This window comes from Pseudophryne corroboree, chromosome 6 (genome assembly GCF_028390025.1).
Source record: "Pseudophryne corroboree isolate aPseCor3 chromosome 6, aPseCor3.hap2, whole genome shotgun sequence".
Lineage (NCBI taxonomy): Eukaryota > Metazoa > Chordata > Amphibia > Anura > Myobatrachidae > Pseudophryne > Pseudophryne corroboree.
This window is the reverse complement of record NC_086449.1, coordinates 359,990,925-360,013,922: the sequence shown is the minus strand read 5'-3', so window position 1 is coordinate 360,013,922 and position 22,998 is coordinate 359,990,925. Positions and strand designations below refer to the sequence as shown.

The following is a 22,998-nucleotide window of genomic DNA, read 5'->3' as shown; positions in this document are numbered from 1 at the left end:
ACATAACTGATCACATGTCCTCGCATTACCGCCTTTGACGTCTCCCAGAACAACACAGAGTCATCCCAGTGCTCAATATTATCATCCACAAAAGTAGTCCAGGAATGTACCAGAAACTTTTGGAAATCATCCGAGCTAGCCAAATAGTCTAGGAAAGGCAGTCCGGAGCAAACAGGTTGGTCGCATACAATTTCAAGGTTACCGGCGCGTGATCAGAGATTATAATATCCCCCAGTATAGCATTTTTAATTTGGGGAAGCATATGATTTGCAAGCAACACATAGTCTATGCGATACATTGGGCCGTGCACTCTCGAAAGATGACTATAGGATCTCTCAGTATTATGCAGAAGGAGCCATGGGTCACTCATTTGCAAAGTGTCTTTTAGTTCTTGAATATATTTTCAGCAAGGAGAGGACAGACGAGCAGTAGTAGATGATTTATCTAGGGTAGGATTATCCACGGCATTAAAATCCCCCCCCCCCCGCCAAAGAGTATTTAAACTCTACTGGCCAGCACATGCATAAGATCACGAAGGAAATCGCGCGTTGCCACATTGGGGGCATATAAATTTAAAAGTGTATATTTTTGCCCTTCAATAAGAATATCTATTATTAAATATCTGCCCCCAGAGTCCGAAATGGTCTGAGGTATTTCCTATCTCAGGTTTCTATGGAGCAAAATTGCCACCCCTCTAGATTTTGATGAATGGGAAGATTGTATAGATTCCGCTATCCAAGGGGCATGTAAAAGTGGAGTCATCCCCCCTCTTCCAGTGTATTTCCTGCAAAAAAGTAATGAATGGGTGTATACGTCATAAATGAGTAAGGACTTTCTTCCTTTTAATCGGGGTATTTAAACCCCCCACATTCCAAGACAAAATTAAGATATGGGAATTGATCCTAACATTAGGACCAGTGTTGTTACAGTCTGCCATTAACGTTTATTAAGCGTAAGAGAGAGCTCCACTCTGGGAGGAGTATGGCCATAAAAAAAATAAAAAAAAGACCCAGAATAACCATATGTCCCAACCCAGCCTCCTTGCAAAACCCCAAATCTACATTTCAAAACAAAGTAAATAATATAGATCCATGTACATGTAAATGTCAAATGGAGCAATGCATTTTTTTTTACAACTAAAAATAATGAACCTGGGTCACTCAAAGGACCCCTAGTAAATGTCTGGGTATCCCCTTATATATTAGAGGGGATGCTCTGACCCATTCAAAAACAAAACAAAGTAACACTGTGAACATCCTTAAGCTTACACAATTACGAATTAATCTTCAGATGAGATAAGAATAAAGTCAAACGGTCAAGGACAATGTGATAGATCCAATAGAACATAACAATAAGTGAATATCATACATATAGACACATGTAAAAGAAAATGTGAAGTGTAGGGATGCGGCCCTTTGATCATGGGGCAATATTCCTGTGTCTCGGCCCCTCAGCTAGATATGGTGCGGTTACCCAGAAAGGAGGTGCACCCTTACCAGCAGCAGGAAGTACCAGGAAGATCAGTAAAAATGGCAATATAGGTGGTCATTCCGAGTTGTTCGCTCGTTATTTTTTTATTGCAACGGAGCGATTAGTCACTAGTACGCATGCGCAATGTCCGCAATGCGACTGCGCCAAGTAAATTTGCTATGAAGTTAGGTATTTTACTCACGGCATTACGAGGTTTTTTCTTCGTTCTGGTGATCGTAATGTGATTGACAGGAAGTGTTTCTGGGCGGAAACTGACCGGTTTATGGGTGTGTGTGAAAAAACGCTGACGTTTCTTGGAAAAACGCGGGAGTGCCTGAGCGAACGCTGGGCGTATTTGTGACGTCAAACCAGGAACGAAACTGACTGAACTGATCGCAATGGCAGAGTAAGTCTCGAGCTACTCAGAAACTGCTAAGAGAGGTCTAATCGCAATATTGCAAATCCGTCGTTCGCAATTTTGAGAAGCTAAGATTCACTCCCAGTAGGCGGCGACTTAGCGTGTGCAAAGCTGCTAAAAGCAGCTTGCGAGCGAACAACTCGGAATGACCACCATAGCCAATATAAAACAAAATACTATCCTTGGCTGCATTCTCCTCCACAACAGTAGACAATTATATAAATGGGGAGTATTGTCATTAATCTCTGGAACTAGCATTGGATCTTGCTGGAGAAGGTGGAATACTTTTAAGAAAGTGAGGTTTGGCTTGTTCCGTAAAAACCCTGACTTGGCCATTTTCAATTTCTCTTAACTTAGCCGATTACAGTAAAGCAAATTTGATTTTCCTATTTACCGAAACCTGGCAAATTTCAGAAAAAGCTTTACGCTTTTGGGAGACCAAGACACAGAAATCCTGAAATATCAGAATTCTTTGACCCTCCACTCATTAGTCAGGTTGGGCTCTATATGCCTGCAGCATTTTCTCTTTATCTCTATAATCCAAAAACTTCGCAATAGTGGGTCTGGAGTGGTTGTCTCGATCCCTACGTTGGATTTCCAACCTGTGTACCCTCTCCACCTGTAGTGGTATTTCAGAATCATCAATACCCAACGCTGGGGAAATTGGCGTGTTAACGTAGTTTTGTAGTTGGGCATCTGACACCATCTCCGGAATCTCAATAAAACACAAGTTTCTATGCTTATTCCAATTTCTTAAATCTTCAACCTTTTCTATCATGGATTGGAGTGTTTGAGATTTAACCGCTAGTTCTTGCTGTTACAGAATCTTCACCATCGCTGGTCCTCGGTTCTAGTGTATCCAGCCTGGCTGTATTAGATTACATTTTGGCTAAAGAGGTATCTAGCCTTGCATGCAGTTCCTCAAATGTTTTATCTATTAGAGGCATGAGCATAGTTATGACCTCCTTAGCATTTTCTGCTGGAGACAGAATTGCTATATGTTTGTTTAGGCAACCTCTGCGGGCCATTATCCTCCACACCCGAAGACGGTGAGGGGGGAGATGGTGGGGTTAACATAGTGGAATTTTAAGTACTCTGACTCTATTTCCCGATTTGTCAGTAAAAAAAAAGGCATGTTTGGGATCAAACTATGAGGTCTCTCCAGAAATCTATCCATACCACGATGGACTCTTTAGTAAATGCCTCATAATAACAATGACAATCTCACATGCAGTATATCAAAAAACAATATATGAAGTAATCTCACAGTAACATACCTTCTGGACCCTTCATTATAAGGTATAGGTTACATATCTACAGTAGGACTCGCAGTCAAGTAAAAGTATTTATAACTGCAATTAAACTAAACACATAAATTCCCCTACAGAGAAACTTCACACAATTTTTTATTTCTCACAGTGTTCACTGTAATAATAGAGTACGGGGCTATTCAGTGGTAATAATGTACGCCCAAATTCATAATACGTGATGAAACAGCTTCAAATAATTCTTGCGGGCGGTGTAAAAATAGGATTTTAATTACCTACCGGTAAATCCTTTTCTCATAGGTCGTAGAGGATAATGGGGTCCACATTTGTACCATGGGGTATAGACGGGTCCACTAGGAGCCTTGGACACTTTAAGAAATGAATTGTGTGCGCTGGCTCCTCCCTCTATGCCCCTCCTACCAGACTCAGTCTAGAAACTGTGCCCGAGGAGGCGGACATACCTTGAGAGAATGACTTAAAAGGATAGTGGTGAGATTCGAACCAGCACACACACAAGAGGAAAGCCATGCTAATCAAACTTGAACAGGAACAGCAACAGCAACAGCTGAACTAACAACAAAACTTAACCAAGTAACTGTGCTGGAAAACCCGATGCACTGGGCGGGCGTCCAGTATCCTCTACGGACTACGAGAAAAGGATTTACCAGTAGGTAATTAAAATCCTATTTTCTCTTACGTCCTAGAGGATTCTGGGGTCCACGTTAGTACCATGGGGATGTACCAAAGCTCCCAAACCGGGTGGGAGAGTCCTGAGGTTCCTGCTGAACTGATTGACCAAACTGAAGGTCCTCAGAGGCCAAAGTATCGAACTTGTAGAACTTTGCAAACATGTTTGAACCTGACCAAGTAGCTGCTCAGCAGAGCTGTAAAGCCGAGACACTCCAGGCAGCCGCCCAGGAAGAACCCACAAACCTAGTCGAGTGGGCCTGTATAGATTTTGGAACCGGCAAACCTGCCATAGAACAAGCATGCTGGATAGTAAGCCTGATCCAGCAAGCAATAGACTGCTTTGAAGCAGGGCACCCAATTTTATTGGGATCATAGTGAACAAACAGCGAGTCCAATTTTCTGTGACGAGCTGTCCGCTCTACATAAATTTTCAAAGCCCTCACAACATCTAGGGACTTTGAAGTAGAAGAGGTGTCTGTAACCACCGGAACCACAATAGGTTGGTTGATATGAAACGCAGGCACCACCTTTGGAAGAAATTGCTGACGAGTTCTGAGTTCAGCTCTATCCTCATGAAAGATCAAATAGGGGCTCATGTGAGACAACGCCCCTAGTTCCGACACACGCCTGGCTGAAGCCAGGGCCAACAGTGTGACAGTCTTCCACGTATGAAACTGTACGTCCACCACCTTTAAAGGGATCAAACCATTCTGATTGTAGGAAATGCAACACCACATTGAGCACGTAGGAGGCACAAAGGCACGTAGGAGGCACAAAGGGCGGTTGGATGTGCAGAACACCCTTCAAGAACATCTGAACCTCAGGGAGGGAAGCCAATTGTTCCTAGAAGAAAATGGATAAGGCCGAGATTTGGACTTTGATGGAGCACAGACGTAGGCCCACATCCACACCTGACTGCAGAAAAAGCAGGAAACATCCCAGTTGAAATTCCACCGCAGGAAATTTCCTGTTCTCAAACCAAGAGACATATTTTTTCCAAATACGGTGGTAATGCTTAGACGTTACACCCTTTCTGACTTGGATCAAAGTTGGAATAACCTTGACCGGGATCCCTTTCCGGGCTAGAAGTTGACGCTCAACTTCCATGCCGTCAAATGTAGCCGTAGTAAGTTTTGATAGACGAACAGCCCCTGTTGCAGGAGATCCTCTCGAAGAGGTAGAGGCCATGGATCCTCCAGAAGCATGTCCAGTAGATCCGCGTACCAAGCCCTTCTTGGCCAGTATGGAGCAATGAGAATTGCTTGAACCTTTTCCCTGTTTATTGTTTTGAGAATTTTTGGAATCAAGAGAAGTGGCGTAAACACAAACACCATCTGGTAGACCCATGGGGTCACCAGAGTGTCCACCGCCACTGCCTGTGGGTCCCTCGACCTGGAACAATACCGGTGAGCTTCTTGTTTAGATGAGAGGCCATCATGTCGATCTGTGGAATTCCCAGACAACGTGTCAAGCACCCGAACACCTCCGGGTGGAGGCCCCACTCTCCTGGGTGGAGGTCGTGTCTGCTGAGGAAGTCTGCTTCCCAGTTGTCTATCCCGGAATTAAGATTTCTGACAACGCCACAGCGTGTCTTTCTGCCCAGAGAAGAATTCTTGTTACCTCTGACATTGCTGCTCTGGTCTTCGTTCTGCCCTGTCGGTTTATGTACGTAAACGCCGTCACATTGTCCGACTGAACTTGAACGGCTTGATCTTGAAGAAGATGTGATGCCTGTAGAAGGGCGTTGTACACGGCCCTTAGTTCCAGAAGATTGATTGGAAGAATGGTTTCCTGACTTGACCGTATTCTTTGGAACTGTTCCCCCTGGGTGACTGCTTCCCAACCTCTGAGGCTCGCGTCTGTGGTTAGCAGAATCCAATTTTTAATCCCGAGAGCTGCAGCTGGAAAATGGCGCTGGTGAGCCGTTGTATCCGCTCATAGTGAAGCCCTGCCCCCTTAATGGCGCGCTGTCTTCCCGGTTCTTAATACTGGCTGAGGTTATATGGTTTGCATTACAGTGGGTAAGAACCTCTGTAAGCTGTACTGCCAGTGCAGGTATTGTTAGTTGTAGCTTCAGCTCGCCCCTCACAGCGGAACACACACACACACTGCATGTCTCTGAAGCCTGGAACCGCAGCCTGCCTTGTCTGCGCTGCGCTCCTACCCTCTTGCTGCCATTTCCGCCGGCAACCCACTAACCGGGATGCTGGTGTCCTACTCACCACTCTTCTTACTTCTGGCTCGGTTAGGGGTGGCAACGTGCTGTGGGAATGTATGCTCGCCGTGGTGGGGCTTTTGAATGGTTCTCTCAGGAGCTCAGTGTCCTGTCAGTGGGGAACGGGACCATTAACCCTAAAGGAGGTTGCCGTTGCCCCTCCCCCCCCCCCCCAAGCAGGCAGTCTGGTGCCAACCAGGTCTGCCTGAAAACAACAAACAGAAAAAATAAATGCAGCAAACTCTTCAGGAGCTTCCCTGAGGGTGTGTACACGCGGTGAGATATTTTCTTTCGATACTTGCGATATCCCTTGAACTGCCCGGAGGCCAGATAGCACAGATTTTGACTAATTATTTTTTCTTGAGATCTGTACTATGTGTGCTTACGATTTTGGCTTATGTGAGATTTTGGCTTGTGTGAGATGTCATTGACATGTGAGATGAACTAGATAGTACACCGATCTAGCAAGGATTGACTTGCCTGCACAGTCTATCTTTTCTTGCGATGCGACCTGGCGGGACCTCGCATCGGGATCGAATCTGGATCGCAAGGTGACTTTAACCTTGCGATCTGCACTAACTTTTCTTGCAATTTTGACTATATAGTCAAAATCGAAAGAAAATATCTCACCGTGTGTACACACCTCCGGAGTCTGGTAGGAGGGGCATAGAGGGAGGAGCCAGCACACACTATTAATTTCTTAAAGTGCCCAAAGCTCCTAGTGGACCCCCATGGTACTAATGTGAACCACAGTATCCTCTAGGACATAAGAGAAAATATGATAGTATTAGTAAAGAGAAGAGCTCCTAGACAATACTTTATAGGAGATACCAGGGATAATAATAACCTACACTGTCTGTTAAGGAGAGCGACACTGACAGTATTATATGAACCTCTAAGTGTTACAATATATGCACAGGTTCACTGCCTATATTTTTAAGAAGACAATATAAGGTTGTTTAACCCTTGCGCAGGATATAAGTCGTAGGCATTACTATATATAAAAAATACAACCCGTACCAATATCAAAGGGGAGTTCCAAATCAGGAGAATATGTCATTTAAAATTAACTATATATATATATATATATATATATATATATATATTTATTTCTGAGATATAAATAGATATATATACTACCTTAGAACCTATACCGACCACAAAGTGAATTATGCGCAGTGGACTTGCATTTTACATATCGATGCCGCTAGATGGTGCAATTGGATGGAGACACCAAAATATCACTGAAATCTCCTATATAATAGCCCAGATCTGTCATGATGTCAGATGTGTGGATAACGCTGGGCGTGGCTAGGAGCTCTCATTGGGTTAGCAGTAGGTCTATCACACCCAGTCCACAGCTGACTGGACGAGAAAAGCCCTCCCACACAGGTTACATCCAATGGGAGGCTCTGCCCTTTGGCTGCTGTGTGTTCCCAGAGCAGGATTAACAATAGAAACATAGAATTTGACGGCAGATAAGAACCACTTGGCCCATCTAGTCTGCCCCTTTTTTTTATCCTTTAGGCAATCTCAACCCTTTTTGAACCTTAATTCTTTGTTAGGATATTCATATGCTTATCCCAAGCATGTTTAAATTGGTCTACAGTCTTAGCCTCTACCACCTCTGATGGGAGGCTATTCCACTTATCCACTACCCTTTCTGTGAAGTAATTTTTCCTTAAATTTCCCCTGAACCTCCCCCCCTCCAGTCTCAGTGTATGTCCTCGAGTTCTAATACTTCTCTTCCTTTGAAGAATGTTTCCCTCCTGAACTTTGTTAAGACCCTTGATATATTTGAAAGTTTCTATCATGTCCCCCCTTTCCCTTCTCTCCTCCAAACTATACATGTTAAGATCTTTAAGCCTTTCCGGGTACGTTTTGTGATGTAGGCCATGCACCATTTTAGTTGCCCTTCTTTGTACACTCTCTAATGTATTTATATCCTTCTGGAGATATGGTCTCCAGAACTGGACACAGTATTCCAAATGGGGCCGTACCAATGACCTATACAGTGGCATTATCACTTCTTTTTTCCTGCTACTGATTTCTCTCCCTATGCAGCCAAGCATCTGACTTGCCTTTCTCATTGCTTTGTTGCAGAGCCGGCCCTAGGTATAGGCAAACTAGGCAATTGCCTAGAGCATCTGGTATGTCTAGGGGCATCAGCAGCTTCTGCTGATTAAAATGATATGCGGCATGCCTATATTCTGTGTGTAGCATTTCGTACGCAGATATAGCCACAGTCGCACACAGTATATAGGCATGCCACATATCATTTTAATCAGCAGAAGCTGCTTGTGTATCCTAGCCACATAGCAATGCATATAAGATGCATTTTCATAAAAAATAGGCACCCGACGTTAGCAGAGCTGCCAGTTGACTCACGCTGGGAACTACATGTGTCATTATGTGTACAAGGGCATTAATAATGTGTAACATATGTGTAAGGGGCACTATGTGTGTCATTATGTGTATAAGGGCACTAATAATGTGCGGCATATGTGTAAGGCCAAATGTGCACACTGTTCTTATTTAAATTACAGGGGGTAGGAAAACAAAAAAAAGGACTGCTATGGGTGGGGGGTGATGGTGCTGGGAAAGGGGTGCAGGGTCAGAGGCGGAACTAGCGGTGGTGCTAGGGGGCACCAGCCAAAATCTTGCCTAGGGCATCATATTGGTTAGGGCCGGCTCTGCTTTGTTGCATTGCTTTCCTGCCTTCAAGTCACTTGAAATAGTGACTCCTAAATCCCTTTCCTCCTCAGTAGTTTCCATTATAGTACCCTTGATACTATATTTAGCCTTTGGGTTTTTGAGACCCAAGTGCATGATTTTGCATTTTTTAGCATTAAACTGTAGTTGCCACGTTCTTGACCAATGGGGCTGATGGAGCTGCATCTCCAGGTCCACACCCCAAAATAGACCCACTGCATCTGCAGCAACATACCCTCCAACAATTTACACATAAAAATTGGTACAAATCCAAAAGGGGGCGTGGCCATGGGTAAAGTGGTGTGGTCACGCCCCTTTTCCTATACTATCAATGGAAGTTTGGAGAGCCAAAAGTCGGTACATACCATAAAAAAAAGGTACCGTACCTGCCAAAAAGGAACAGTTGGAGGGTATGCCACTGCACCTCCAGCAAGTCTCTGCGCTGTAGATAGGAGCAAAAAAATCCTTTTACTGCAGCGTACTATGTCCTGCTGTTAGTCCGCCTGCCCCTTCCGGCATCAACAATCCCCACTCCCTAGCCGCGGCGCAGGTGGAACAAAAGCTGCTGCAGCCACCAGCATAGATGTGTATGAAAGCGACGCAGCGGAAGGCTTTCATAGCCCTCCATGCGCAGCATACTCTCTGAGCCCCGGAGCCTCCTCTGCGCGTGATGTCACAGAAGTGCCTTCCCGCCACAGCCGTGCCCAGATCCCCAGAGGCCCTGACTCCGCAACACAGCACCTGGGCTGCCATCCTGGAAGCCCCGAAATGGCTAATGTAACGGATAGAGTGGGTGATATCGCGGAGAGCAATGTCTGGATGCTGAATCAATGTAAACGGTGACAGTGCTCTGCAGTGCGGTGGCTGTGCAGTGTCACTGACACTGCACAGTACTCTCACCTTTTACATAGATTCAGCGAGTCAGTCAGTTCTGCCAGCCAGTCACTATTGTTAGTGCTGGTGTCCCAACGTGCTGCATTACAGACAAGTAGAAGCACTACATAACCTATAGCTCCCAGCAGCCCTTAGCGCCAAAGCATTCCAGCACTAAGGTCTGCTGGGAGCTGTAGTTTATTGAGTGCTAACAATAGTGACTGGCTGCTGTGCGAGGCTCTGGGAGAGCCACTGCCAAAGGGTGGACAGCAGCTTAGCTGCTTCAAGTGGGAGAAGCATTACCCACCCCTCCCCCACTCGCAGTATCTCCGGGCGCTATCTGCGGCACCCCCACACCAACCCTCCACCACCCGTGGTGGCTACAGACCCCATCCCCCACCCACAGCACCCCCGCCCCTCCCCCACCCATGGCACACACACACACACACACCCCCACCTGCGGTACCCCCACTACTGCTCCTCCCCCACCCACGGTGGCTCCGGACCCCCACCCGCGGCACCCACGCACCATCCCCCACCCGCGTCACCACCGCACCAGCCCTCCCCCACCAGTAGCACCCCCGCAACCGCCCCTCCACCACCCAGGAACCCTCAGACCCCCTCCCCCATCTGCGTCTCCCCCACACCTGCCACTACCCCAACCACAGCACCTACTATATGATTCATCAGGCTCTGCATGCGCTGTTCACGCCATTGCAAGGGCCTACGACCCCTTAACCATCACATGCCCTTTGTCCGTGCAATATTTAACCACTCACACAATTATGATTGGAGGTAATACTCCATATAACACAAATATTGCACGCCACAAGGGCGTGCAAGGGTTAAGGGGGCGTAGCCCTTTACAACGGTATGAAGAGTGCCTGTAGGGCACGATGAATCACCTTGTATTTTAAATTGAGTTTCAATAAGAATTCTATATACTATCATAGTAAACCCAACCTTATTGTTCATGAATTGTGTGAACCACTATGCACACAGTAGTCAAACAGCAGTATTGGTTATCATTAAATGAGTTATGTCATGACCCTAAATAGCAAATAGCAAATAACTAAATAAATTCTACAAATATAAATTTTCAATATACACTCAACGTTACTTGAGTGTATATGAATATTTGATCGGGCGCACAAAAGCAAATATATCTACCTGTAAACACACGGAAAAAAGGTTTTATCTTTTGTCAATACATATAATAAATAGCTTCCAATAGCAGCTCCTATGGGACAACTGGATGTCAAGATAAGATAAATATATAAATCTCTGATAAACTAGAGACAAACATAAGGAGCGCTGGTTTAAAATTCAATTCATAAATTTAATATCAATTTAAACACACATAGTATAGTAAAAACTCAATTGAGTATCTATATAAGCTGACACTTCAATAAGCTCATAAAAGTGCACATAACTGTATTTAAAAGTTCAAAGATAGATTCCAATCATGATCTACAGCAACAGAAATCAGCTGGTAATTGTCGGTCAAAGCTTAATTAGCAATCCAGGGTTCCTTTTATCTGCCTTTCAGTTGTAATTATGTCCTCCAAGTGCGCAGATGATTAGAGAGCATAAAATGGTTTTATGATAATTCAGATTAGAGCTCTATAGCAGTTCAATTATCCGTTTAGTATAATCACACAGACAATGCAGAAGATGGAATTACCAGACCAGGCTGTCACGGAAATTTCTCCACCAAATTGCTAGTATTTTTCAAGCTGACACTACATGGATACTTAACGGTGTTGGACCCAGCGGTCAGGATGTCCCGGGAGGGCTTGCCGGATATGGCGGTCACGGCGTTCGGTCCTCACAACTGGTAGACGCACTGAAAGGTTTGCACACGGAGGAAACGAGTGGCAGGGAACCAGGCTGACTGTAGCAAACACAGTGCACAATGGAGCGTCCTCTACGCGTTTCTCCGCTCTAGTGGTAAGCGGTTTCCTCAGGAGGTTAAATGATACTATGTGTGTTTAAATTGATATTAAATTTATGAATTGAATTTTAAACCAGCGCTCCTTATGTTTGTCTCTAGTTTATCAGAGATTTATACAAATAACTAAATAGTTAGATATCAACTCCTTGGGAACTAGTCTATTGCTGCAGAGTCACTGGTTATCCAAGAAATGTGTACACATAACAAAAAGGTAATCGTGATGACCACCTCCTGTCACTGGAGGTGGTGACTGTAACGTCTGGGGACGAAGTTACACTAAAATATGATATATGTAATGAACCCCGCTGGACCAAAACACCTCAGCCAGAATCTGGCTAGTGCAGTATAACGTTATAAAAAACAATTCAAAATGTGATGTAGCTGAGTTTCAGCAGGTGGCAGCAGACACCGTGAACACAGTGGTATAATGCAGTCAGTATAAAGCACTTGCTGTTGTGTAATTGTCAATGTTCACAGGCAGTCCAATATTAATTAATAAAATGCTGGTCAACAATGAGCCCCCCAGGAAGTTTCTGAGAGAGAGCAGAAAGGAATGAAAGACACACCAGTGATGTGGTTTAAGTGAAAAAACGGGGGGAGGGGGGAAGAAAACACTAGGAGGGATGGAATCAAGAAAGGGATGTTAAAGAATAGAAGAGTAACCGGGTGGAGAGTTAGCACACAATATACAGAACAGGGGAGACCAACTTTATGTTAGTCAAGTGAGGATACTGTAATTAAACAGTGGTTAGCAGCTCCTTCACCACAGGGCACCGTGCATGTTTCCACTGTCCACTCTTCCACTGGAGGCCAGGTAACAATATAGGGTCGGTAGATGTAGCTCGACTTGTCCGGGAGTCAAAGCAGATTGCCCGGAACCACGGACAGTCAATGCGCTCCCCTTTTGACCCACCCCGCAATCTGGCATGCCACACTAAATCCTCCACAGCCATCCAGAAGAGTGTCTCCGTACAACGCTGTGCCGCACCACTCCACGCTGGTTTCCTCTCCCGTAGCCGAAGTCTGGGCTCTTAATAGCAGGGAAAGCCACGTGCCTTCCTAGCAGCCGTGCAGTCCTTAGTCTCTGGCGGCAAGCATACAGACACTCGATGAAGGAGAGATCAGTGGCTAGCACACTCCCCAAACATTGTCTCCTCGCAGTCAGCGTTGGCTAAAACTGTCCAGCCAGGGAAAGAGCAGTCCACGCGCAGAACCCGCCGCATGGGTCGCCACCTCTGCATCAATGTTCGCAGCACTTGTCCGCCACTCCCTTCATGATCCTGCAGCCAGCAACTATCCCCTGGGGTCAGTCTGCCACTCGGTTCAGGGATCTTTGAGACACTGTAGATGGAGGTGAGTCTGCGATTCCCCGCACCTCATGGGGAATAAGTCACGCCAGTATTTCCACCGGCGGTCATGTAGGCCGTCACTCCCAATGCCCGGATTCCGGGATACCAGTGTTCGCTTCTGCACCAAGCCGGCACCTTTCGACTCACCAAGTTATAGAAGCTTGAAATGTGTGCAACTCTAACCCACAACTTGCTGTAGGGCTAAAGATTGGTCTGGATTCGGGTTCAGTACCACAGAGCACTGCTAAAATGCAGCCATGCTGGATGGCCCGCCCCCGGAAGTCCTCCCATAATATATTTTTATTCATATAGCGTGTTTTTCCCAATAAGACTCAAAGCAGTTTATGCCATGGCAGTCATATTGGGCACGCTGATTTATTTCTTGTTCTATGCCAGTGTTTCTTAAAGTATTCTTGTGGAACCCTAACAGTGCATGTTATCAAGGTGTCCTCAGGAAAATTAGTACCAACAGTAGATCTATTATGCTATCCAACTAACACACTTGTGCTTCAGCTAGATGATTTGGAAAACATGCATTCCAGTCTTTCCCTAGTTTATTGTCTAAAATTACTACCACACACACACTGGGGTTCACTGTTGTCAGAAGCCAAGTTACCTCTCAGTATGTTTTGGACTACAGGACGACATCCATGCAAACAGCGAAAAATACAAGCTCCACACCGATAGGTTGGAATCAAACACATGACCGTACTGATGTGAGACAGTAATGCTTACCCGTGAGACTGTATTAATTACTTTTCATCAGTATGTATTGCAGTATCAGGCTCAAAATACTTATGCAGTGCTATACTCATATGACTAGGGTGCAGCTTATTTGTTTGGGGAAGCCTCTCTGGAATTCCTGACACTTTAATATACAGATGAGCAGCACATAATAGGATGTAATATGGGACATGCAGGCTGCCTTGGTTTTCTGAAGCATTTGGTTCTTGCACTATTGGTGCCTCTTTGTGTTGCCATCCTTGCAAAAGAACAGCCATGAATTTCCTTAGGAAACAGAACTACAAGCGCCAGCAGATAAACTGAACACTGCTTTGTCTTGTTAAACCTAAATGGTAATCCTACGTAATAAGCCTGATGCTATTTTATGCTTTGCACAAAATGACATTATGATACAGACACAAGTAGGACTTTTATGGAACTCAACAGAAGGACTGTGCACTGTATGTAAGAGATGTGTACAAATACATTGATGAATGAGAGAATTACCTGGTGTCTGGTCATTACTAAATGTTTTCGTTCTTGCTCCTAGGGAATAATTTGGAGCTGATCGATAGGCCGACTTTCCAGCACGTTCAGGAGAATAACTACCTGTAATAAGACAAGTTTTTGTGCATTATATACAAAGACCAAAAAAGTAACAAAAAACCTGATTCTGGGCCCTATTCAGGTTGGATCGCAAAACGCGATCTAACCACAAAAATGACAGAGGATGTGTGCGCATTCGTAAGGCCTGTCCTACGCCCGTATTTTCTGTGGTCACCCCGCAGTAAATGATAACACCTCTGCCTGTCAATCAGGCAGAGGCGAGAGGGAGGCGGTAATGCTACGTTTCCTAGACGGAGTGTTGCGGGGGCGGAGTTTAAAAACGGGGGTGTGGGCGTGCTCGTGGTGGCTACGTGAGGTTACATACAGCCACTGCGATCACAATAATGGCGGCATGTCTCCTGTGGGCGCAGCCAGGCTGCGCCGGCAGGAGGCTCCCCTATGTTTAGCAAGCACGCTGAAATTGCGGTGCGACCGCAATTTCAGTGCGATCAATTAGGTGCGGTGGTTAGCATGCTGGGCTGCCTTGCCCAGCAATGGGTTGCCCCCAGCATGCGATCCAAAGGATTTCAAATTCTGCTACTTAGCAGAATGTGCAATCCTTACTGAATCGGGTCCTCTGTCCATTATTAATGTGCCAATTTACATGTGTTAATCTTTTTATAAATAATGTTTCATATTACTAGCAATTTTAGTTTCCGTTGGCTCCAGTGATTTGCATGATCATTGCTTATTTTTGAAGAGAATTACATGCTGCCTCCTCTCATATTTGCATCTTCTCTTATGTTGACACTTTTCCTTTTTTCTGCTTTTTCGGTAATGCAATTTTTCTATAACTCCATAAATTAGTGTAACATTATTTTAAGTCAAATCATACATTGAATTATACACTTCAAATTATGCACTTTATATTATGTTTAACAATTCTCTTTGCTGATTCTGTTCTGGATTTTGTGGCAAAAAAGTCTATCCTTCCATATAACACTGAGGGTCATTCAGGTGTGGTTGCACCTGCAATATCATGCGCAAAGTACCGATGTACTGGTCCTGCAACATCGTAAGCAAGGACGGCAGTAGACTGTCAGTGATGGGACAGTTTGCTTGTGCTCAGGGGGAAGGAAGGAGGCGGCGAAAAGGGAGGCAATTTGGCAGCGTTTAGTGGGAGGGAAGAAGTCTTGTTGCACAGAGATTTCCAGGCCTCTGCGACGGGCAGCTTGCGCGGAACCATATGAGCTATAAGCGGCCCGATGGTGAGTCTGTGATCCGTTGCTGCGTCCTAGGATGCAGGTCAGATCGCTACTGCAGCAGAAGGGATCTGCTTTCTGCTGCATCACCATACAGCACTATCACTGCTGCTTCTATCATAGAATATGCTTTGCTAAGCCATGTGCTAGGAGTAAAAATGTATTAATGGTAGATGTTGCAGAAACATTTGCACTGCGCCATCTGCATAAATGGCCCAGCACTTTCACCATCTAATCACTTGCATACACTCGACTGGGACAAAGATGGCTGGGTCTACGTCATTTGTGTTCACTATTCAATGCTGTTGGGCTAAGTCTGATATTACGCTATTTGATCAAAATTATGCAAATCATAATCTGAATCTCCATAATATTTATCTATTTCCCTCATCATCGGCACCTGGTCCTGGAGTCCTAAAGGTGTTGAGATCCCTGGGTCTTCCATAGACAGAATATGCCGGTGTACCATCTTTGCCCCTAATGGTGATGTTAGCTGGCACCAAGTAGCCTGGTCCCGGAGAACAGTCTTCTACCAACTTGAATTGACGACTGCCAAAGCTATATGCAGGTGCTCGATATGTACGTGGATCATGCTGCACATAACCTGTATGAGGAAAAAGATACCATCTAAAATTAAAATAAATAACTCTAGAGGAAAGATTCATAGAGAAAAGTGGTCTTGATCCAGACCTCTGCCCTTCCCTGTTTCCCACATATAACAGTTTAGATAGGTTTATTCCCCTGAAACTCCAAGTAAGGCTCTCATGAGTTTGTGTATCTGCCCGTTTCCATTTACCCCTGTGACCTCCCACCTACTTTCTACTGGCTGGCGATTATCTCCCTAATGATTTATGTCCTATAGTGCCAGCAGGCAGTAAAATTCCCCAATTTACAGATGTAGACATGCTCATTGTGGCTGTGATTAGGCGCAGACGCGACTCATTTGCCAAGATGCATGCGTGCGCATGCGTCTGTCGCACTCATGCCCATTAACATTGTATTGAGCGGCAAGAGCAGCGGCATGGTGGGGGTGCTACTAGGCACGTCAGGAGTGCCCATGGAGGCGCCTCAAAGCCTCAATGAGCGTGAATACTGTACATTTGTAGATTAGTGAAGGCTTCCACATGTGAATTGAGATTATGGAGGTACTTTTACTGCCACAATACTTATACTGATTAATCACTTTACAATATATTTAGTCCTTGAATAAAGGCATTTTTTTATATATAAAGGTCTTCCAATATTTTATGTTTGTTAAAAAGTATTTTATTTGTAAATGTTTTTTTAATTTAAATTTGTATAAAAAACGGAAAAGATTACCCAAACAATACTGTATATCTTTACAGTGTCTGTGAGACAACGGTCTAAACTGTTATCTAAGTAGAGCGTATTCTATGTATATACCAAAACCGAAGCCTTCAATTTTGTGACGATACGGGTTCTTCTAATCACTCAGACACAGAGCCGATGAAACCAAAGTGATGGTTTATTTCTCACTGCACACAGGAATAGATAATTCACAGGAAACAGAAGTAGATATAGCACAGAAACAGTATACAGGTAGCAGTCCAGATAGTAAGTCCCAGTAGAGGATTTAGGTCCACAGCAGTTCCACATAGGAGTTCCAGGTAAACAGGTCCACACAGCAGAACTATCACTGAGTCCACACAGCAGTGATAGCAGATTAGTCCATGCAGTAGTAAGTACATATAAGCCCACACAGCACTGGTGATGCGTTCCACAAGGTACCCTGGCAGAGAATCACCCCTTAGCCAAAGTCCTGCGACTAACATACAGAGCTGACCTGCGCAACCTCTTTTAAAACCTTCCAAATACCCATCATGCCGCTCTCACCTGGGGAGGAGACGCAGGTTCCTGATTGGAGGGACCCCACCTCAGGTATTTCCCTACTCCCTCCCACAGCTGGCCTTCTCCTGCTGACCAAATGCTGGGTCAGGCTCCGCATTGTCTGTCAGAGACCAGGATGGAACAGAGGAAAGTAAACAGAAGGAACAATGACAGGGAAATTGGGTGAAGTCCTGATTGTCCCCTGTGGAGGAGAAGCTTCAAAGAGACATTACCTGGTCCTCAAATGTATTTCCTGTGTGACCATATAAGGATCACAGGATTATCCATGATACTTGTAACCTCGTACACAGACTGGCATCCTCCTACAATAACATAACATGACATCACTATGTGCCAGGTCACGGCACAGCTGTATTTACCTGGGTAAGATTATAGTACAGAATATATAGGCTAATGGATGAACACACACATGGGGTAATAGTGACACAAGCCAGAGAGACATGGGAACAGAAGGAATAAAAAGTACATTAAACGCTATAAAGATGGAAACACCACAAATACAGTATTAGCCCCCGCCTATATCTTTACATTCCTTCCTCTACTTTTTATTCCAGTTCTGAAGTGTTGAGGAAACATTACCACCCAGGAGCAGTGGGTGCAGGGGAGAGAATATCATGCAAGTGTGTGTACCACCCGAGTCCCACAGGGTGAGGTCACACCAGACCCATGTGGTAAGAGGCAGTAGTGTTAAACAACCAGCAAGGACAATATTACAATATGACACATTCATTTTCACCAGCAGGGGATTTAGCAATTCAGATGTTGGGTATCCCCACTCCGCAAGATTGCAAACTTTTACACCCGGCCCACCTATTGGGTGTACTAATACCTGTGCCTCTAGCACAATGGGGCAGGGAGTACTTTCCACTTCCTCCCCTTGCACAAGGAACAGCTGCCTAAAGGTGTTCTGCGCCCAGCACTTCTGCAACTCTGTCCAGTCCTTCCTTCCTCAAACCCCAACTAGGGGGCTGGCGAATTTCCGTACAGCACGTGGTCTCAATTCCCAGTGCTGAGGATGGACCCTTCATCAGAAACAATTCAGCTGGTGGCTGCAGGGGAGTCACCAGCACAGGCTGGTCCTGTGCCAGCGCTCCCCCCTCAAAAGCCAGTATCTCACCTGAAGCTCCTTCTGCGCACTCCTCCTCCTGGATAACCTCCTCCCCTACCAGTCCTCTGAGCTGGGTACCACTGAGTGTTTTAACAACTGAAGCTTCCACAAATATCTCCACAACTTCCTCTTGCTCTGCAGATGAAAGGGGTGTGGGTTGCACTGTGCGTTCACCCTGGTAAAGGAGACGAGATAGCAAGCAGCGTCTCCTAACCTCCACTTGATCTTTAGTTGTTTGGGCCTGGCTTAAGGCACATAGTTATAGTCCACAACACTTTCACAGGTATTACGGTGGTGCAACACATCCTTTTCTAGTTCCTGCTCTGATATTATGGTAACAGTCTCTGCTACCAATGTCACTTTTGAATCACAGGGTACGTACCAGTATTCAGATTGCAGCTCCTCATTCTCCAAATTGTTAAAATGGAATAATCCTTCATAATCTTCTTGTGGAGTTAGGGTAGCTGGGTATATACATGGCATTTTCTCATCAGCCTTCCTCAGTGAAATACATGGGGCTGCCATTGCCAATCCATCGCGATGAGCCTCCCCCAGCTGAATAAGCTGGGCATCCTGGAGCAAGAGGCCATCCGTGACTGGTATGTTTGTAGTTGGGGAGTGGAACAATACTCCCCCATCCATGGTGATCTCTTGGGCACAGTCTTCATTGATTCCCTGGCAGCTGGTTACTAGGTCTACATCTTCCACCTCAGAAAAAGGGAAGGTGTAGCACAGCTCCTCCTGGGATGCCTGTATTGTGGGCATAGCCTTCTTCACTTCAGCACTAGTCTCTCCCAGCATAGTACACCGGGCAACTGCTTCCCTTGGGTGTGGGAGAAGCTGTTGCAGATGGTGCCTTTCTGCATCCACCCTGCAACACTGGTCTCACCATGCTGGGGTATCCAGGAGCCCCTGATCCATTGCCTCTTCCTCTGCCACAATGAAGCACTCCTCCAGACACTCCAGCTGTTCCCACACACTCATCTCTGGGCCGAGACGAAGGATCCACGTCCGGTAATCGGTGAACGCTTTTGTTGGATCCTGCTGATCCTGGAGAACAAGCTGGAGGATTTCCCTGCGAGTGCAGAATTGGAAAGGGATGCCTCGCAGCTGGCATTCTGCTATCAGCTCCTCCATGCTCATTTCTTCCAATGTGGTCATAGGCCCTGCTGACAATAACTCTTCTCCCTTGGTAACAGGCACATGCAAGGCGGACCCCTCAATCATCTGCCCGGGTGGCAGCGGCCCCATTTTGGATATTTCCTCTGGCTCTAACCCAGAAGATAATTGATTCTGGACTTGCCCTTCAGCCTCAGAATATTGACGTCTCTGCATCATTTGGGTCACTGTAGCAATCACTTCCTCTGTGAATTCTACAAACTCTGGCTCCCCCAGCAGATTCCATGAGGCTGCCTCACTTTTACAGTGCAGGAATGCATCCCCCAGGTAACACAACTTGTCCTGTATGCTGGATACTCTCCAGCCACTGATCATCCGCCTAGCTTCATTCCAGTACTCCCAAATGTACTGCATCTTTATAGCACTCAATAACAGATCTGGCTTACCAGCCTGCCGATACACCGACACACCTCCATCCACGAGCTCCACTGCCCTGGGAGACTTGAGGCATTCATTTTCTTTCCTTGGAAACATTTTATTTTGCACATGACTGACACCTGCTCACTTGTTACCACCTCACTGCAGTCCCTCTTGCATTACATATGGCCTGATCCTCTGTTCTCTGCTGGGCCTTCACGCTTCCTGCGGTAGTTGTTTGGTGTCTGAATGATCCCACTGCTGCCGCCAAATGTGAAGATACGGGTTCTTCTAATCACTCAGACACAGAGCCGATGAAACCAAAGTGATGGTTAATTTCTCACTGCACACAGGAATAGATAATTCACAGGAAACAGAAGTAAATATAGCACAGAAACAGTATACAGGTAGCAGTCCAGATAGTAAGTCCCAGTAGAGGATTTAGGTCCACAGCAGTTCCAGGTAAACAGGTCCACACAGCAGAACTATCACTGAGTCCACACAGCAGTGATAGCAGATTAGTCCATGCAGTAGTAAGTACATATAAGCCCACACAGCACTAGACAGAGAAAACAAGCCACATTATTAAACACATAGACGGGACCAAGGGACAAATAGTAAGGAATCACGAGCCATATAGAAAACACAGATTCGGTTAATGGGAAGAACAGAATAAATGCAATTTTACCCTTTTGACAAAACTTGCTGGGGTTAAGATGAGGCATCTAAACTTTTGCTTCTTTCTGTAGCAGAAATGGCCCCTGATTAACTTAACAGGAATTTTGTTAGATATGTTATACATATAGCGTACTAATACTAATGAATATTGCATTTCACTGTATTAGATTCATGTCCATCACAGGTAGAGGAAATAATCTCACAGACACCGGGTTCCCTACGAATTTAGGATGGACAGGACACTGGATTGATGGCTGGGATAGTCCCAGTAGAGATACAACACACATAGAATTTTTTTTTAGGGGTATAGACAGTAGAGAATCACTTCCCCATAGTGCCCAATCCAGTTGTCAAATTTTATAAAATCCTCTTTGCCTCTACAAATTTATCTGTTACTAACCTCTATGTGATTTTTCTTCTAAGTTTCCTCCTCATCTCTTACGTTCACCGACAGGAGGGTACAATACATGGACCCGATTACAGGTCAAACGCCACATGCCTACTCGGTCCGTCAGAGTTCTGCCCAAATCCAGTATATCTCACCAGAACAAGGACACCAGTATTAATGCAGTGTGCCTGGTCATGCACAAAGGGTGGAGAATGAGAATACTGGTGAAGGTAGACTGTGTACAGACACCAATATGCATGATGGTGTGACAGCCTGTTGGTGAATGCCAAACCTGACATTTTCTTTTTTTTTTACAATTTTTCCCCTCTTTTCTCTCATCCAGAGACGGTTTACTTCACACAACTGATAACACACAACAGTTAAATTGAAATGCAAAATTTGTGTTCCCTACAGGAAAAGGCAGTCTGGAGGTCAAAGGGGTATGGACAGGAGTCCTCAGGACTTTGGACAGGTGGACACGGTAAGCCGTGGCCCCCAGAGCATATCTTCCAAGTCTAGCTGAGGCGGCACACGGTCTGACTCATCTGGGCAAAGAGGGTATGTGCAAGCTGGTAAGAGCCTACTGGTGTGCGCCAGGATTCTCTTCTCATGCAGGAAAGAGAGCAATGACATGTTTTACTTGCTCGAGGAAGAATATTGGTAAGACAATACCAACATAGCCATCCCATATCCCTCTGACAGACAGACATTTTCAGGTAATACAAATCGATTTCATACAGTTACCACCCTGTAGGTATTTGAAATATGTGTTAGTATGTATTGATGTATTTTCCAACTGGGTAGAAGCGTTCCCGGCTGCCACAAATACTGCTACTTTCACTGCAAAGAAAATTGTACAGGAATTTGTGTGTAGATATGGTATCCCTAGTATGATTGAAAGTGATAGGGGTACCCATTTTACAGGTGAAGTCTTTCAGGTAATGTGCAAACTGATGGGAATTAATAGCAAGCTGCATACTCCGTACCGGCCACAGGCGAGTGCAAAGGTGGAGAGAATGAACAGCACTATTAAGAACAAGCTGAGCAAAGTGATGGCTGAAACTGGATTGCTGTGGCCAGAAGCTTTACCCCTAGTGTTGTACAGCATCAGAACCACTCCCAGGTCTCCACTTAACTTATCACCCTTTGAAATTCTTTTTGGTCGACAACCTCATGTAATGATAGACCCCCAGGATGATTTGAAATGCAATAATGAAGTGACTGTGAAATATTTGGTTGGGATGAGCAAGCAGCTGAGAAATCAACAAAAAAATCTAAAGCTGGTGATTCCTGACCTACCGGACAGTAATTGTCATGACATTGAGCCTGGGGATTATGTGATGATTCAAAATTTCTTACGCTCAGGTTGCCTCATAGACAGGTGGGAAGGACCATACCAAGTCTTGTTAACCAGCACGACAGCACTAAAGGTCGCCGAAAGAGAGACTTGTGTCCACTCGTCCCACTGCAAGAAGGTCGCTGACCCGGAGAGAACTCGTGACAAAGAGCAGGGTGTAGAGAACCTCGTATCACTAGAGTGTTTGTTCCGGGAAAGTTGAGAGGCAGGACTGTTGAAAGGCACCTGAGCATGGAGAGCAACAAGATCTAGGACGGTTGTCGCACCATTTTCTTTTTTCACCCCTCCCCTCCCCGCACTTTCCTTCCTCCTTATTTTCCTTCTTTCCCCTAACAAATGGATCTATCACAAGAGACTGCGTTTAGGGTTCAGCTAGTAATTCTGTTTTCGATCAGGACAATTTGTTTTGGTGAGGGTCCCAGAGAGGTCGAGCAGGGATCTGGAATGGGTTCTGATGGCGAGTACGAAATTGTAGGATCTCAGGAGCAGCACATCACTCAAGTAAAGGCTGGTATCAGTAAGCGCTCTGGTAGTCATGAAGCTCGGGGTCACTGTGAAGGGTTATTGTTTGCTGAACTTGTA

General features: G+C 45.3%; 1 protein-coding gene across 2 annotated transcripts in view; it reads right to left on the bottom strand.

Moving 5' to 3' along the window:
• Window positions 1–22,998, bottom strand: part of LOC134932321 (ciliary microtubule associated protein 1A-like) — a 121,719-nt gene that overhangs the window by 24,083 nt on the left and 74,638 nt on the right. For both annotated transcript variants that reach the window (XM_063926642.1, XM_063926643.1), the window contains exons 3-4: window positions 15,881–16,084; window positions 14,180–14,281 (exon numbers count right to left, since the gene is read on the bottom strand). In XM_063926642.1, coding sequence (XP_063782712.1) covers window positions 14,180–14,281; window positions 15,881–16,084 — 306 coding nt within the window. The remainder of the gene's footprint in view (window positions 1–14,179; window positions 14,282–15,880; window positions 16,085–22,998) is intronic.